Raw genomic sequence first — 15,354 nt, 5'->3', positions numbered from 1 at the left:
GGCTGGATCTACTGTAAGTGGAAGTGGAAACCAGCTTCAAAAATAACTTCTTTTTCAAGCACCCACTTGAGCAGCAGTAAAAGCAAATGGCATTTTTTTTTTCTCTCGGAATGCTGCTATAAGCTTATCTTGCTCATCATTATAACAAATGTTTAGAAATTGGAAATTATCTCAGTGATAATTGAATAAATGGATTGCTTCATTTTGAATCTGCTTGTTTCCTTTCAAAAGATTTTCCACATCTGTAGCACAGCAATTATCACAATATTTCAGCAAAGTATTTCTTGTTTTATATGAATTAATCTTCAGAATCTTCAGTTCTGCCATGTTTTGATTTAAAGCATTACATCAAGTTCTAAACTTCAGATTCAAATTATGCACAAACATTTATCTGCATGAATTCTTTCATTCTAAAAGCTTGTAAATAATGTGAAAGAACTTTCAAGGCAATCGGAAGCCCTACTGAATTTTCTTGTTTTTCTTTTGGAGGTTGGAACCAGCTTTAGCTAGAGGTGTTCACTGATCAGAAAGGTGAGTAGATACTTTGTTTTTTCTGCCATCTCTATTTTGGACTAAAAATATATGGCATATAAGCCAGAAGTTTAGACAGAAAAAAAATCATGTTTTCTGTTCCCCATTAAAGAATAAAGCAATCTAGAAGTAAAGAGATTACCATTTAATCCAGGATTCTAAATCTAAAGTTAGCATCCCACCACGTCAAAAAGAAATCACAAATCATTTTCAGTTATTCATTATTAACTGCTCAGGTTCACTAAGTGCTGTAGTTATTAAATTAGTATTTAATGAATTTTAAATTTCTTTTAAAGTTCAATTATTCTTCTATTTTATTTTGTAATTCTTTTTTTCTGAGATTGTATAGACAATCAATTATTTTTAATATGCTATGCTGTTAATTGTATGGTAAGTTTAATGTATAAAAATAGGATTAATCAAACCATCCTGAAGGTGTATTTTAATAGATCACTGCTTTTAAAATATGGCCGAGTTAACTTGGGAGCAGAAAGAACTCCACTAACCATTTATTGAACATGCTTCCCTTTGATTTAACAGTCTCAAGATGGCAAAAGAATGCAAATTTATATCATTTAACATTCTGCCTTTAATTATTATGTACATAAGGCTCAAATAATCTATTCATATTCGTGACTTGGAATTTTTGTAATGTTTATTGGGAAGATCGATAAGACATTTTAATTAAGAATTACTGGCAGTTTTTAACCTTTCATGATCAAAACCTTTAGGATAATATTCTTACTTAATGGTAGTCACAGAACTAGCAACTGTATCTATGTGTTTTGAATTCAGTCTTAAAAACAAAAATCATGAATTTTCAATCATACATCTAGAATCTTCCACTATTGTTGGAAAAATGTGTTGATATATTAAACTCACTGTTTTAATGACAACATGAAACTCTTATTTTTATTTTCATTAGTAGCAGTCACACTTCAATGAAGCAGAGCTTATATTTCTATGTTTCTTCAGTGGAATTCAATCCCTTAATGAATACTCTCTATATGCTTCTTTGACTACAAAGATTGGTATTTATTACAAGTAAGTATGCTTTCAAAGCAGGGGAATAAAAACTTTACATTTAAAATATGGTAGTAAATACTTACCAGGAAACCTGCTATGTAAGATAGCATCACAGTTATATCCATTGAATTGTGCAGTCACTGACAGCAATTTTCCAGACAGCAAAAGCAGGAGCCATATTTGTTCCATTGCAAAACCTAGGAAAATATTAGGCAGATCATATTTGAAATAAAAGGCTTCAGAACAGGATGCTATACTTGATCTGATTTTAGAAAGTCTACAGCAGACATGTCAAACTCATGACGTCACGTGACATCACACAACTTATCGGGACAGTTTTGTCATTGCCAGCAATGGGGTGGGCACGGCTTCCGGATGATGCATCCGGCCCATGGGCCGGCAGTTTGACATCCCTAGTCTACAGTATAAGTAAAGTATTCTTATAGAATGTGAATGTCTGCCTGTAATTCTTTAATTAAGAAAACTCTATTTTCACTCTTCTTGCATTCCATTCAAAATATTTTATTTTATAATTTCTTTTCTTTCAAAATAAAAAAAATATATTTTGTTTTAAATTCCTTTCTTTCTTACTGTGTACTTAATTCTATGTGGGACTATGAATAAAATGTTTAAACATAATTCTTTTATTTTCAGGCTTATAACAAAGAATGACTGGATTATTGTCAGTAGTGACAATTGATTTAATTGTTACATCACTTGTTACAATTGTTATATCACTGTTAAATATCACTTTTCAGGTCATTTAAAATAAATTAATAGTGACTAATATGCAGGAAACCTACCAATAAAAAGCTAGAACTTTTTAGTGTTTTGTTTAATAAAAATAACTGGCAATACATTTGTTAGGGAAATGCAAAATTAGCATTAACATAATTAAGTAGACTATATAGAAGCTAGGCTTTCTGCTTTATCAGATAACATGATTCAGACAAAAAAGTGGGGCATATACACCTTATATTTTTATATTTGCTATATCAATGGTAAGCTTCTATGCTCATTTTTACCTGTTTTTATCTTCATTAATGAAATAATGAGAACCTATTTAGTGGTTGAGGCACCGAGCTAGAAGCCAAGAAACTGTAGATCTAGTCCAGGGGTGTCAAACTCGCAATGTCACATGACGTGTCGCAACGTATCCTGACTTTTTTTCTATTGCCGGCAATAGGATGGGTGCGGTTTCGGCATGACGCATCTGGCCCATGGGCCAACAGTTTGACACCCCTGATCTAGTCCCTCTTAAGTCAGGAAGGCACCTGTATGACCATGGGCCAGCCACTTTCACTTAACCCTAGGACAGTGTTTCCCAAACTTGACAATTTTAAGGCATGAGGACTTCAACTCCCAGAATTCCACAGCCAGCAACATATTATAATATATTAACATTACAATATTACACATTTTATGTGTATCTGGTCCCATTTGGTTGGAAACATTTTGGCCAATGTAAATAAAAAACAAATGTTAAAAAAATAGTAGTTAGTAGAAATAATATATTTAACTTTTTAATTCATAGCATATTGTCAATATTAAAAGTAGTATTTATAAACTGAAGAATTTATTATATAAGGTATTATTCCTAATTATCAAAAAAAATATAAGTTTTATCACAGTACTACCAAAACCTTATAAGTGTCTTTCAGGTAATAACCTCACCAACAACACAAAATAGCCACCATTATTTGTTCAGACCACTAAAATCAGTCTATTATGCTGTTCAGAAACAATTTTTAAAATACTATATATGAAACATGATATTATTTAAGTATATTTATTAAGATCTCATCAGTATTGAAACAATAGAAAATAATACCACTATACTGAGTACTCATAATAAATATAAGTAAATTCAGCTGGAACTATCCCCATTCAGATCTGTTTGGATTTCCATCCTTATTTCTTCATGGTTTTGCTTTGACATTTTCCAAAGGTGTATGTTTTGGGAATATTTCTGCAATTACTAATAAGTACATATACCGGTACACTGGATATGTGGACGCTGAAAAGGAGCAAATGTCATTGTACTCACAGCTGCCATAATTAATTAACATTTTTAAATGCTCTGCATATTTCATTCTAATGAAACCACTTTGCTAAATTGGAAGCAGTCTGAAAACTTTGTGTAGTTTCCTTTGGGGATGACCCATAGATCAACATCAAATGCATGCAGATGGCTTTCAGTCTGACTGATACAATCTTTGGGATTAGAGTTTTGTGGAAGAAAAGCTGTTGCTGCTATCTCTCAAACAGTCAATACCAGACTGGAAAAATAAATACTATTCAGAGAACATGCAAAGATTCATAGGGTCAACATTCACTAATTGCAAATGTTTCTATAGATCAAAGTAATTGTCATGGTGCCTTTAATTATTCTGTATATTTCTGAGGAAATAAACAAAAGTATGAATATCTGTCTTTCATTAGCAGATGAAGGTTTAGCAATAATAATTATAATTCATTATTAAATTACGGCTATTGTATTATTGATATTGCATTACCTTTCTTCTCTGAGTTATAACAACTGAAATAATATAAAAGCAGGTAGAATAAATAATATAAATGTGAAGTCATTTTTTCTGAGTTTGAATGAAAAGGCTGCACCCCATTATTGCTTCACAGGTAATTATGATCTCAGGATTGGGAATATAAAATCTTGTCTTTGTTCATATAAAATCTAGCTGTAGCATTTCATATCCCAATCTAAACAACCAAAGTCATGAGTACCTCTGATATTTGTGTTTTCTGATATTTCATTAAGTATATAAAAATATTTCTTAGTTTTCATTATTAAAAAGTCAAATTTCATGGTTGATACTTTTTTAAAAAAATGTCTATTTTTATAGAATTTATTTATTTTAAATCTTGATCAGTATTCATTTTGGATTTAAGAGATACTTTGATCCTGGAAGCAATTGTTGAAATATGCTTTGCCTAATTTAAAAGGTGCTTAATTTAGCATCAAATGTTCTGTATAAATAATATGAATATGATAAAACTGTATGTACACTTTATTTTTTGAGAAAAATGAAAATCTTCCCAGAATACAGTGAAGCTTATTTCAAATTCATCTTTTCTATCACTTAAAATGTCCTTTAAAAATGTCAGAAACTGAATGATAGTTGGTTTATTATTCTTCCAATAACTGGATTAATATCCAGCAGTGACAGTAGAATCTTGTTTTAAAATCTCACATTGTAACGTTCCTTCCTTTGCCCTTCAATTTTGAGTACGTTAGACTGATAGCATAGTTGACATACAGATATCTGTTCTCCCTGATTCGCGGAGTTTTGTTTAGATCTTCATCATCATCTCAAAATGACTTCCACAATAAGGCCCTTCTGTGAACAAAAAAGTCCCGCTACCCAGCTAGATTTCAGAAGCACCAACTGAAAAGAAAAACAAACATTTCTGCCCATTGGAATTTTGACAGAAATTGATTTCACAATGCCCATTATAACTTCTAACATTGAATATAAACCGCATGATAGTGAAAAAAAGTTCAAAAACTGTTCACAATCTTTGATGTTTATTTAAAAAATGAGGTAATATTTTAAGTGGCTTCTATAAAAAGTCACTTACCCAAATCCTTTGTACCTGCTGAGTTAGCAATACTCCATGTATCCTGTTCTGCTACATGTAATCAAGTGTTAAACATCACAGCTTAACAGAACCTTTGCAGAAAAATTCACCAGTTCCTCAGAAGAGAAAAGAGGTACCCATTATGGATTTTTTTATTATTATTAATTATTTATTTAATATTTAGGTATGTCTGGATTTTAGATTGAAAGCTCTGTCAGGTCTGAAAAAAATTAACTGTCTTCATGCTCCGACTGAAAGTTGAGTAGGTTCTTTATGATAGCTTTTTTTCTGTTTTGTATCCCACCCATCCCCCCCTTCTTTTTTCTGATGCTTTTGATCTCCAGCTTTCCAAGGTAGAAATATTTCAACAGGTCTGTGTGGGGTAAGCAATCAATCTGGAGATATTATTCTGTCATCAGCACATTGAAAGAAAGTCTTATCTGTAGGAAAAAAAGATAAAAAGGGGAAAGAAATGAGCAGAGAGATAATATCGGTCACTAGCTCGCAAGGTTATCACTATACTGTTGTGCTTTGTGAGAAATTTCTAACTTCTTTTCAGTAGTGTTCATAGTCTACAACACAGTGGGAAGGAATGAAAATGCATTCGGTACTGAGATCAAATGAGATACAGGGCAGAATTTTTACTGTAAATATCATTGAAATAATATTTACTGTTTATTATAAACTAGGACAGATTTAATATGATTTGCATTTGTAGATAATTTGTATTTGCAAAATAAACCAACTTTAAGACATTATTGTCTTTTTACATGTTTCCAAATTTGTATTTTTAATGTAGTGATGCATAGTACTTGAGAATTTATACACAAAATTGTATCAGTTCAAAGAAACTATACAAAACAGCATACAACGCTAAAATTTGTCTATGAAAATTCACAGTCATCCAGGTCATGGTTGTCTCAAAGGTGCTTTTTTCATGAGGCAACTGGACTTATTTGTTTTTCTTTGAAGACTTTTCGTTTCTCATCCAAGAAGCTTCTTCAAGGAGCTGAAGAAGCTCCTTGGATGAGAAGCAAAAAGTCTTCAAAGAAAAACAAGAAAGTCCAGTTGCCTCATGAAAAAAAACACGTTTGGGATTGCTAAGATTTGTTTACAAAAAAATTGTTTACACAATTTTATGCCGATTTTTAGTTCACTTTTGTGGAATGGAAATGGGAAGAGGAAAAAATCTTTATTTGAAAATACATTAATATGATAGAAAATGAAACTGAGTTTTTCAATATGCATTGTCAGAAGGGATGAAAGGAATTAACATACCAAATAGGTTATTTCTGCCTTAGAAAGATTTAAACAATGATTTCATCCCTAAACCCTCAGAATTTTTCTTCAAAATAATTCCTCAAAATAATACCAATTAAAACTAAGGTGGCCCTCTGGCCAATAGATATTATACAATTCTGGTGAAATAAAATGGATAATATAGATAATAAACTAAAGTTTAATGTATAAATATAAACCTGTAGAAAAAGCTATTTTAATTGGAGTAGTCAAATATCCAGCCTAATATGGAATGTCAGTCCAGAAGAAATATAATAATAATAATAATAATAATAATAATAATAATAATAATAATAGTAGTAGTAGTAGTAGTAGTAGTAGTAGTAGTAGTAGTAGTAGAGTAGTAGTAAAGTTGGAAGGGACCTTGGAGGTAATCTAGTCCAATCCCCTGCTCAGGCAGGAAACCCTATACCATTTCGGACAAATGGCTGTCCAGTCTCTTCTTAAAAACTTCCAGTGTTGGAGCATTCACCACTTCTGGAGGCAGGTTGTTCCACTGATTAATTGTTCTAACTGTCAGGAAGTTTCTCCACCTGGTTCTCAAGCAAAATTTAAAAGAATGAGATGTAGGAGCAGAGAGAATTGGAAAAATACAAATTGCTGTTTTTGTTTTTCTAAAGTGTTAAGAAGAAATGAAATAAGGAGTACAGTTCTTTAATACAGATAGAAACTCTAATCAATTTGGCTAAGCTTGAAAAACTAAGTGGTGACTTAGTTAATGTTTGACTGGAACACTTAGTCTTCCAGTCAAACACTAACTAAGCCATCAAGAAAAATTAGGCTTGTGGAAGAGCATAACGGTAAACCATTTCTGTAATATTGCTAGGAAAACTGCATGGCCATGCATTCACAGATACTGAGCTGATCTCAAAATAGAATTAACCTTTTATAGTGTTATCAATATTTTTATGTTCACTATTCAACAGTTTTGTTCTATTTCATTTTTTCTTAATACTTAATTTTTACTCTGATTATTTCTTTTCACTTCTTGGGGCTTACTTTAATCATATGCAAGTTTATACACATTTTATTTTTTAAAGGAAAAAAATGCTACTTCCTGAACAATAAAAATGTACAGAACTACTTATAAATGCCAATAATAAGGTAGATCCTACCTACATGCTTGTAATCTATGTAGTCTTCTCTTTATAGATCTTGCACAGGAAGAAAAAAAACTGAGTCAGGAGGGAGAAAAATATCTCAAGTACTTGTTTTTATAATTAGAGCCAATAAGAATAAAAAATCTTCATGTAAATGGTGGAATGGTTGTACCCCTATAAAATAATAAATAATCTTCTTATCTTACAATTTCAGAAATTGCTCTGCAGGCATACATAATATAATTTGTACTCTGAGTTTCTCATTGAAAGTTCAAAATCCTTTTCTCATTTCAGCCAAAGATCAGATTCTGCAATTAGTAAAAACATGGATTTATTTTTCTTTTCCTTTTTTTCCCCAGCTTCAGCTTCACAGAAAGAGATGCCTGATTAAATGACTTGCTGCCAATGGAAAAAAAAATAGAATAGAAACCCACCAACTAATATATATACATCTTATATGTAAAAAGCAAGCTAAATTAAATTTCATAATCCTGTTAAATTTTTTCAAAACTTCACAACCCTAAATAACTTATCATTATCTCTCATGGTTTCAGCTATTATTCTTCCTTGCTAATTAGTTTATGAACAATTGTAATCATATGAGTTCCATTGGAAAAATTATGATGGGTGGCCAGGGGTTCTTTATTGAGGAAAGTCTTATTTCTGTTATTTATCTAGCATAAAAGTCACTATATGTTACCAAAATTCAGAATTTCAAAGGCAGTTATTAGATAGGTTCCATCACTTTTATCCCTTCTGAGCAACTCTCATATCCCTCTGCATGCTTCTCTTTTTTCATATTTAAACAACAGCAGAGATTCATTATTTGGAATGTTTAATTTATCACTTTTGGGGGGGGAATGGGAGACATGCATGATTTGTTCATAGGGACTGAGTCAAAAGAAGGAAAAGGTTGTTTTAATTTTATAGTGTGCTAGATATGACTGATCTTTTTGAAAAATGCAGAATGATTACTATGATACAGAAAACAGAACAGATTTGATTTCTGGGAAAAGCTTCTAACTTACCAAGATGGTAGACTGCTGTAACATCATCACCATCATCATAAAGTTGGAAGAGAACTTGGAGGTCATCTAGTCCAACCACCTGCTCAGGCAGGAAACTCTATACCATTTCAGACAAATGACTGTCCACTCTCTTAAAAACTTCCAGTGTTGGAGCATTCATAGCTTCTGGAGGCAGGTTGTTCCACTGATTAATTGTTCTAACTGTCAGAAGATTTCTCCTTAGTTCCAGGTTGCTTCTCTCCTTGATTAGTCTCCATCCGTTGCTTCTTGTCCTGACTTCAAGCGCTTTGGAGAATACTCCCTCTTCTTTGTGGCAGCTCCTGAGATATTGGAACACAGCTATCATGTCACCCCTCGTTCTTCTCTTCATTAGACTAAACATTCCCAAATCCAGCAACCGTTCTTTATATGTTTTAGCTTCTAGTCCCCTAATCATCTTTGTTGCTCTTCTCTGTACTCTTTCTAGATGGGTTGTACTTCACAAAAACTGGCAAAATATATTTGATCAAAACATGGAACAATTAAGAACATTTTAAACTATATGTAAAACTGAAAATCCTGCAGTAATGGCCACATGGTTTAACAGGTCCATTTAAGCAATACATACGATTCCTATAGATTTGTGATCTATAAAAATGAAGTGCTGCTGAAATAAGGCCTTTTAAACAATTGAAAATAGTAAAAATAACATGGCTTACAATATTCATCATCTTCACTGTTAATACACTAAGAGTATAAAAGTATGGGAAATAAAAATTAAATACTTAGTGTAGATGGTCAAATATGATTTAATAGATAATAAACAACTGGAGACTTCTCTGCAGAAGGAAGACAGCAACTGAAAAATAGTTCAAAAGGAACAGACTTAGTTAAAAGCAAACAGAAATTGCACTAAGTGCTAAGCATATCTATTCCTTTTCAGACGTTCAAATGGATAAACTTTGCAGTACTATAGAAATCAACTAGAACAAAATAAAATAGAAAAAAAATAATGGCAATGATGCTGTTAGTACCTACTAGCATGATCTTAACCAAAAAGGTGTGAAGGATATTTTCCAAAAGCAAATTTCAGGTATTTTAAAAATACTTACAACAGTTCGCTTCGTGACTGTTCAAAGTTACAATGACACTGAAAAAAGTGCCCTCCAAGCCACAGCCGAGCAAGACAGCGCCCGGTGGTACTCTTCCTCCTGTCCGAGGTTTTCATTGTTGTGAGCATTTTTGTTGAGAATTGGCAGGGGGGTGGGGGGGTGTTTGGTTTTTATTCCAACCATCCCCCCACCTGGGTGGTTGCAGCAGGTTTTGGTCACTTCACATGACCCTGGGACACTGTGACCGACATAAATATGAATCAGTTGCCAAGCATCTGAATGCAAATCACAAGACCCTGGAGATGCTGCAAAATTCCAGCTGATCAGCACTTCTTCTGAGCTCAGCAGAAGCATCAGGATCAGTGTGGCTTTCCAGCTGATTGGTGCTTCTTCAGGGCTCAGCAGAAGCACCAGGATCAGTGCCGAGCTCCAGCTGGAGCCTGGCGCTGATCCTGGCACTTTCACTGAGCCCTGACAGCCCTGCAGCTCCAGCCATCTCTCGCTCAGGCTTGTGCTGTGCCGCCACTGGTTCAGCTCATTCCCCTCCTCCACTACCACTTTTCTAGGATGGTCACATACCTTCTGCCAGGTGCCAATGTACCACAGGTGGTACCTGTACCACTGGTTGAAAAGCCCTGTCCTAGAGAGGTGGTATGTCCGCTTCATTGGTTATATTCAAGTGAAGGCTAGGAAACCATCTCTTAGGATCCTTTAATTGGGTTCTTCTACTGAACAAGATCAGATTCAGTGCCCCAAATAGACCTCCCAATTATATGATTCAGAGATAAATATAGTGGCAGCCCTCAGCAACCTGTTTTTATGCAATTAAATTCCAGTTGAAGATTAACACAGCACTGTGCTGAATACATGTGAATATTCCTTCTGAAGAGGTAAAACACAATTTCTCATAGAAAATTTCAGCCTTTTTTTTAGCAAGATTTATCTCAAGGTGTATAGTATATAATACAAAAGCAGATCATAAAGATACAAACAATAAAATTAGCAAATTAATCAGACATACATCACAGTAGCAAATGCCTTTATCACAGCACATAGATAAATAAGTAAAATCTGTTTGTGATTGCCAAAGATAAACATTTTGTACTACTTAGATCTTGTGAGATAAATATTTTATTAAAAAAGAACGATATTTATTCATTACCACTAGCAGAATATTGAGTTCTCAATGTGTCAAAAGAAATGGAAATAAAGTCCCTATTCTATTGATTCCTTTAAATACATAAAACAGTATCAGCTATTCCATTCCCAAATAATTTCAACTTCATAAATTGCTTATATTTTTATTGCTGTATGGTCTTTACTTATAAAGAAAGAAGTTTGCTATGTAACCAGCAGAGTTCTTTAGGGCCTTTCATGGCAACTGTGAACAGATATTCTAAGCAGAACTAATAGAACTGCATATACCGTATATGCCAGCGTACAAGGCGACCCGGCGTATAAGACGACCCCCGTCTTTATAGCCGGGCCACATTCCTAGAACGTCATCTTATACGCCGGAAACTACCAGTATTTCCGGCGTATAAGACGACTCAGCGTATAAGATGACCCCCATCTTTGGCGCCGATTTCAGTGCTCGCGGAAGTTGCCTTATACGCTGGCATTTACGGTAACTGCCTCATATATCACAAGAGTAGAAAACAAAAGACAGACTTAGCTGTATCTGAAATACATCTATTACAAAGTTCTTTGCTCATTATTGGCAGACATTTCCTTTGTTCTCAGATGTCCATGAGGGACTCTGAATGCTTACACCTGCACTTTGCTTGATATTGGTAATTCTAATATCTAATTCTAACTTTCCAGAAAATTTTATAAGATTTAGTTTCTTTTTTCTTTCTTCCCTGAACAATTTGAAGTGGTGCTTGTTCATATTCTCATATCATAGAGAATGCCTAAATTTGGCCAATAGTATAAACAAATAAATAAAAAACTGATATTCAGAACACTTTGCTAAAGTAGAGGAGATAAAAGAGACAAAGCAATATTCTTAATCAAATAAAAGACTAAAAGTTTTTCACTCATTCGCTAATACTAAACAGCAACAGTCATTGAACTGATTAAAGTTTCAGAAAGCATAAAATATGGCACGATATAAGATCCATCTTTGTAAACATAATTTCCTGTTCATTGAAAAAAATGTGGTTTGATAAGCTATTATTCAAAAGAGCTACAGACATATCTCAGTTAATGGTATGATAGAACAGTGAGTATAAGCTTAATATAGTTATTTTTTTAAAGAAAAACTTTTACCTTCAGCTAAATAAATCAATTTAATTGGAATTAATGTTATTTTAAAAAACTGAATGGATTGATACTCATTTCATTATTTCTTATATCATCTTTCTTCCTGTTGAAAGTTTTATGACATGGGTGATGCTGAGCCAAAGTAAAAAGCAGTCAAAGCTTTTCTGGTATCTCCTTTTTTCTCTTTTTATCTTCTTATCAGAAAAAGGGCAGATTACTGTTACCAGGGTTCTGAATTACTTGATTGCAAAAGGCTTTTAAACGTTATATTAAAGGCTATATGTTACAAGTAGTCTTTGACCTACAGTGGTAATTGGGAATGGAATTTCCATTGCTAATTGATCAGGTCATCCTTTACTGATAAAGTAATCCCATTGCCATCATTCAGAGAGGATCAAGTGTCACAAAGCAAGGACCTTCTTACAACTTCCTGCCTGCTTCAGTCAGAAGGGAAGCTACAGGAAGTGGCAAGTCACAGGTGCAATGCAAGCAGGCTGGCAGGCAGGTACTGGTAGAATCTGCTGCCAAGTGCACAAAGGTGCATGGGTGGCCGGCATGAGCGCAGCAGGGCCAGGGGTGACTGCTGCCAGGTAAGGTAGAGTGCACAAATGTGAATAGAAGTTCAACTTGATGCAAGCACAGTGAAGACAGGGGTGGCTGCTGCCAAGTGTGTGAAGTATGCAGCTGGCCACTATGGACAGAGGGATGTTGGAGACACATTTGTGTGCACTATGAAATACAAGATCCCTCACATCTCATATTTTATATTTGACTGTTCAAGGGAAAAAGAAGTGGGACTCTGAGCAACTTACTAGAGTAACTTCACTTTGCACATGGGAAACTAGCAGGGGAGGTCACAAATGACAATCACATATCAACCATGTGTGAGCCCATTGCTGAGCTTCTAGACTGCAATCATGTGACTGCGAGAGTGCTGTAGTGCTTGGGATTTTAAAGACTAATCACATGTACCACTTGTTCAGTGCCTTCATAATTTTGAACAGTCATTAACAAGTGGTGTGGCATTATTTCAAAAGCCATGTTAAGCACTCAAATTTGCAAATCTCCCATACTTAACTTAGGTCTGTTCTAATATATAGACAGTAAATATTGAGTACAATTGCTTAGAACAGGGGTGTCAAACTCGCAACGTCATGTGACGTGTCACAACATATCACGACTTTTTGTCCATTGCCGGCAATGGGGTGAGCACGGTTTTGGCATGGCACATCTGGCCCACAGGCCGGCAGTTTGACACCCCTGGCTTAGAAGGATGCCTATAACAATTAACACAAGGAACTGATAAGGGTAAGAAAACATCTAGTTGAAAATTCAGACAACAAACTGGTCAATGAAGGAAAAGGAATAGCTCTAGAAAACAGGACCACTTTCTCCTTCTAGAACTAAGAACCTGCCTAGCAATAAAGTAAAGAATCTCCCCATATAGAGAAATAGCATAAATGAGGTCAACACCTTGTTAAAGGATAATGAGGTTTAAAAAAGTATAATGAAGAAAATGCTTTATCAAATCTAATTAATTAAGTAAAGCATAGTAGATAGAATAAATAACTTAAAATACTGTATAAAGAATATTTCAGGAATAAAGTTCAATTGGGATAGAGTGAAATAAAAAAATAAAAGGTTAAGATAATGCATAACCCAAAATCAGTCAAAAATAATAACATACATGTTTGTTAAATATCTCAGCAGCAACATTTGTTTTCTAATAAGAGTGATTTCCCAACTAGCAGTTGATTTATATGTTACCTGACTTGCCACCATCCAAGAATCTTTGACAATGTTCTGTAAGAAGCCATGAAGAAGACTTTGAGAAGACATCCGGAAGCATTTAAGTCAACAGATACTGAAGCTCGTGTTAATCTGAGGGAGGCAAGAAATTATTAGAAAAAGTCTTAGAGTGCCTCCTACTCCTCCTGCAATAGAGAAGAAAAGGAAAGAGAAGAAAAGGAAAACATAGATTCTATTACTATTTTGACTGATTGATTGATTCATTCTTCATTCATTCATTCATTCATTATTACAGCTATTGGAACAACCTGCCTCCAGAAGTTGTGAATGCTCCAACACTGGAAGTTTTTAAGAACACTGAAATGGTATTGAGTTTCCTGCCTGAGCAGGGGATTGCACTAGATGACCTCCAAAATACTTATGTCTAATTTGAGGATTTGAAGACTCAAATATAAATTCAATGTTCTGCTAGCTGCCAAATCTTTTTAATTAAAGTATAATAATAATAATAATAATAAGTGTATTTTGTTATCTTCTCCAGTTCTTTCTCGTCTATTCTGCTGTCTCCAGGCACTGCCACATCCACTATCCAGACTTTTTTGTCTTTACTTAACAGTTGTCGATAAGAAAGACAAAAAAGTCTGGATAGTGGATGTGGCAGTGCCTGGAGACAGCAGAATAGACGAGAAAGAACTGGAGAAGATAACAAAATACAAAGACCTACACATACAAATAGAAAGACTGTGGCAAAAGCAAGCAAGGGTAGTACCAATAGTAATAGGCTCCTTGGGTGCAATCCCAAAACAACTGGAGCACCACTTGGATACCATTGGCATTGACAAATTCGCTATTAGTCAATTGCAAAAGGCAGCCTTACTAGGAACTGCTTCCATCCTGCGACGATATCTGTAATACCATCAAACATCCATATCTGCCTATCCCAGGTCCTGGGTAAGGACTCGATAGGTACACAAAATGCCAAATCCAGTCTGAACATCTGGCTGACTGTGCGATGATCCATAATAATAATAATGGTTAGTTTCCATCCATTGCTTCTTGTCTTTCCTCCAGGTGCTTTGGAGAATAGCTTGACCTCTTCTTTGTGGCAATCCCTGAAATATTGGAACACTGCTGTCATGTCACCCCTCGTCCTTCTCTTCATTAAACCATACCCAATTCCAGCAACCTGGAATTCTAATTCTAGGGTTATTAGGAATAACAGCATACGTAGTAATAGCATTGGGGAAATACTCATATTGTAGTAGAATACATACAGGGAGAGACACAAAAAAAGAATAAAACTAATACAAACTAAAATAGAGGATAAAAAGAGAAAAAGGAAAAAAGAAAGGAAAAACTAAAGGTGCAAAAAGAAAAAGAGTAACGGAAAAATAGAAAAGAAAAAAAAATATTCTTTACAACTGCTATAAGTAAAATTTCCATTCGATATTTTCATCTACATTATGACACTCTTCTTTTCATAATCTATTAAAAGCATTAAATTCATGAGGATTTTCTAGCCATCAATAAACACAGATTTTGTGTTTTCTCTAAACAGGCAAGTCCATTTAGTGATTTTGTTATTTTCACCAACCATTTATCTGGCATAGGTATTGCCAATTTTTTCCATCTTTATGTGTACAATAATCTTTGTATAGTTATCATATA

General features: G+C 34.1%; 1 protein-coding gene across 2 annotated transcripts in view; it reads right to left on the bottom strand.

The window, feature by feature from the left end:
• ZPLD1 (zona pellucida like domain containing 1) overlaps positions 1-13,856 on the bottom strand; it is a 56,207-nt gene extending 42,351 nt beyond the window's left edge. The window contains exons 1-2 of one of the 2 annotated variants that reach the window (XM_039322446.1): positions 13,705-13,856; positions 1,641-1,754 (exon numbers count right to left, since the gene is read on the bottom strand). In XM_039322446.1, the coding sequence (XP_039178380.1) occupies positions 1,641-1,754; positions 13,705-13,786 (196 nt within the window). In that variant the 5' untranslated portion in view covers positions 13,787-13,856. Of the gene's footprint in view, positions 1-1,640; positions 1,755-5,154; positions 5,388-13,704 lie in introns of those variants that run through there. The other variant, XM_039322447.1, reaches the window with a different exon arrangement.
• Positions 13,857-15,354: the final 1,498 nt, after the last annotated feature.

The sequence above is a fragment of the Crotalus tigris genome, unplaced genomic scaffold (genome assembly GCF_016545835.1).
Source record: "Crotalus tigris isolate CLP2741 ecotype Arizona unplaced genomic scaffold, ASM1654583v1 scf7180000024115.3125172, whole genome shotgun sequence".
Lineage (NCBI taxonomy): Eukaryota > Metazoa > Chordata > Lepidosauria > Squamata > Viperidae > Crotalus > Crotalus tigris.
Note: the sequence above shows the minus strand (reverse complement) of the source record. Positions and strands in the feature narration are given on the sequence as shown.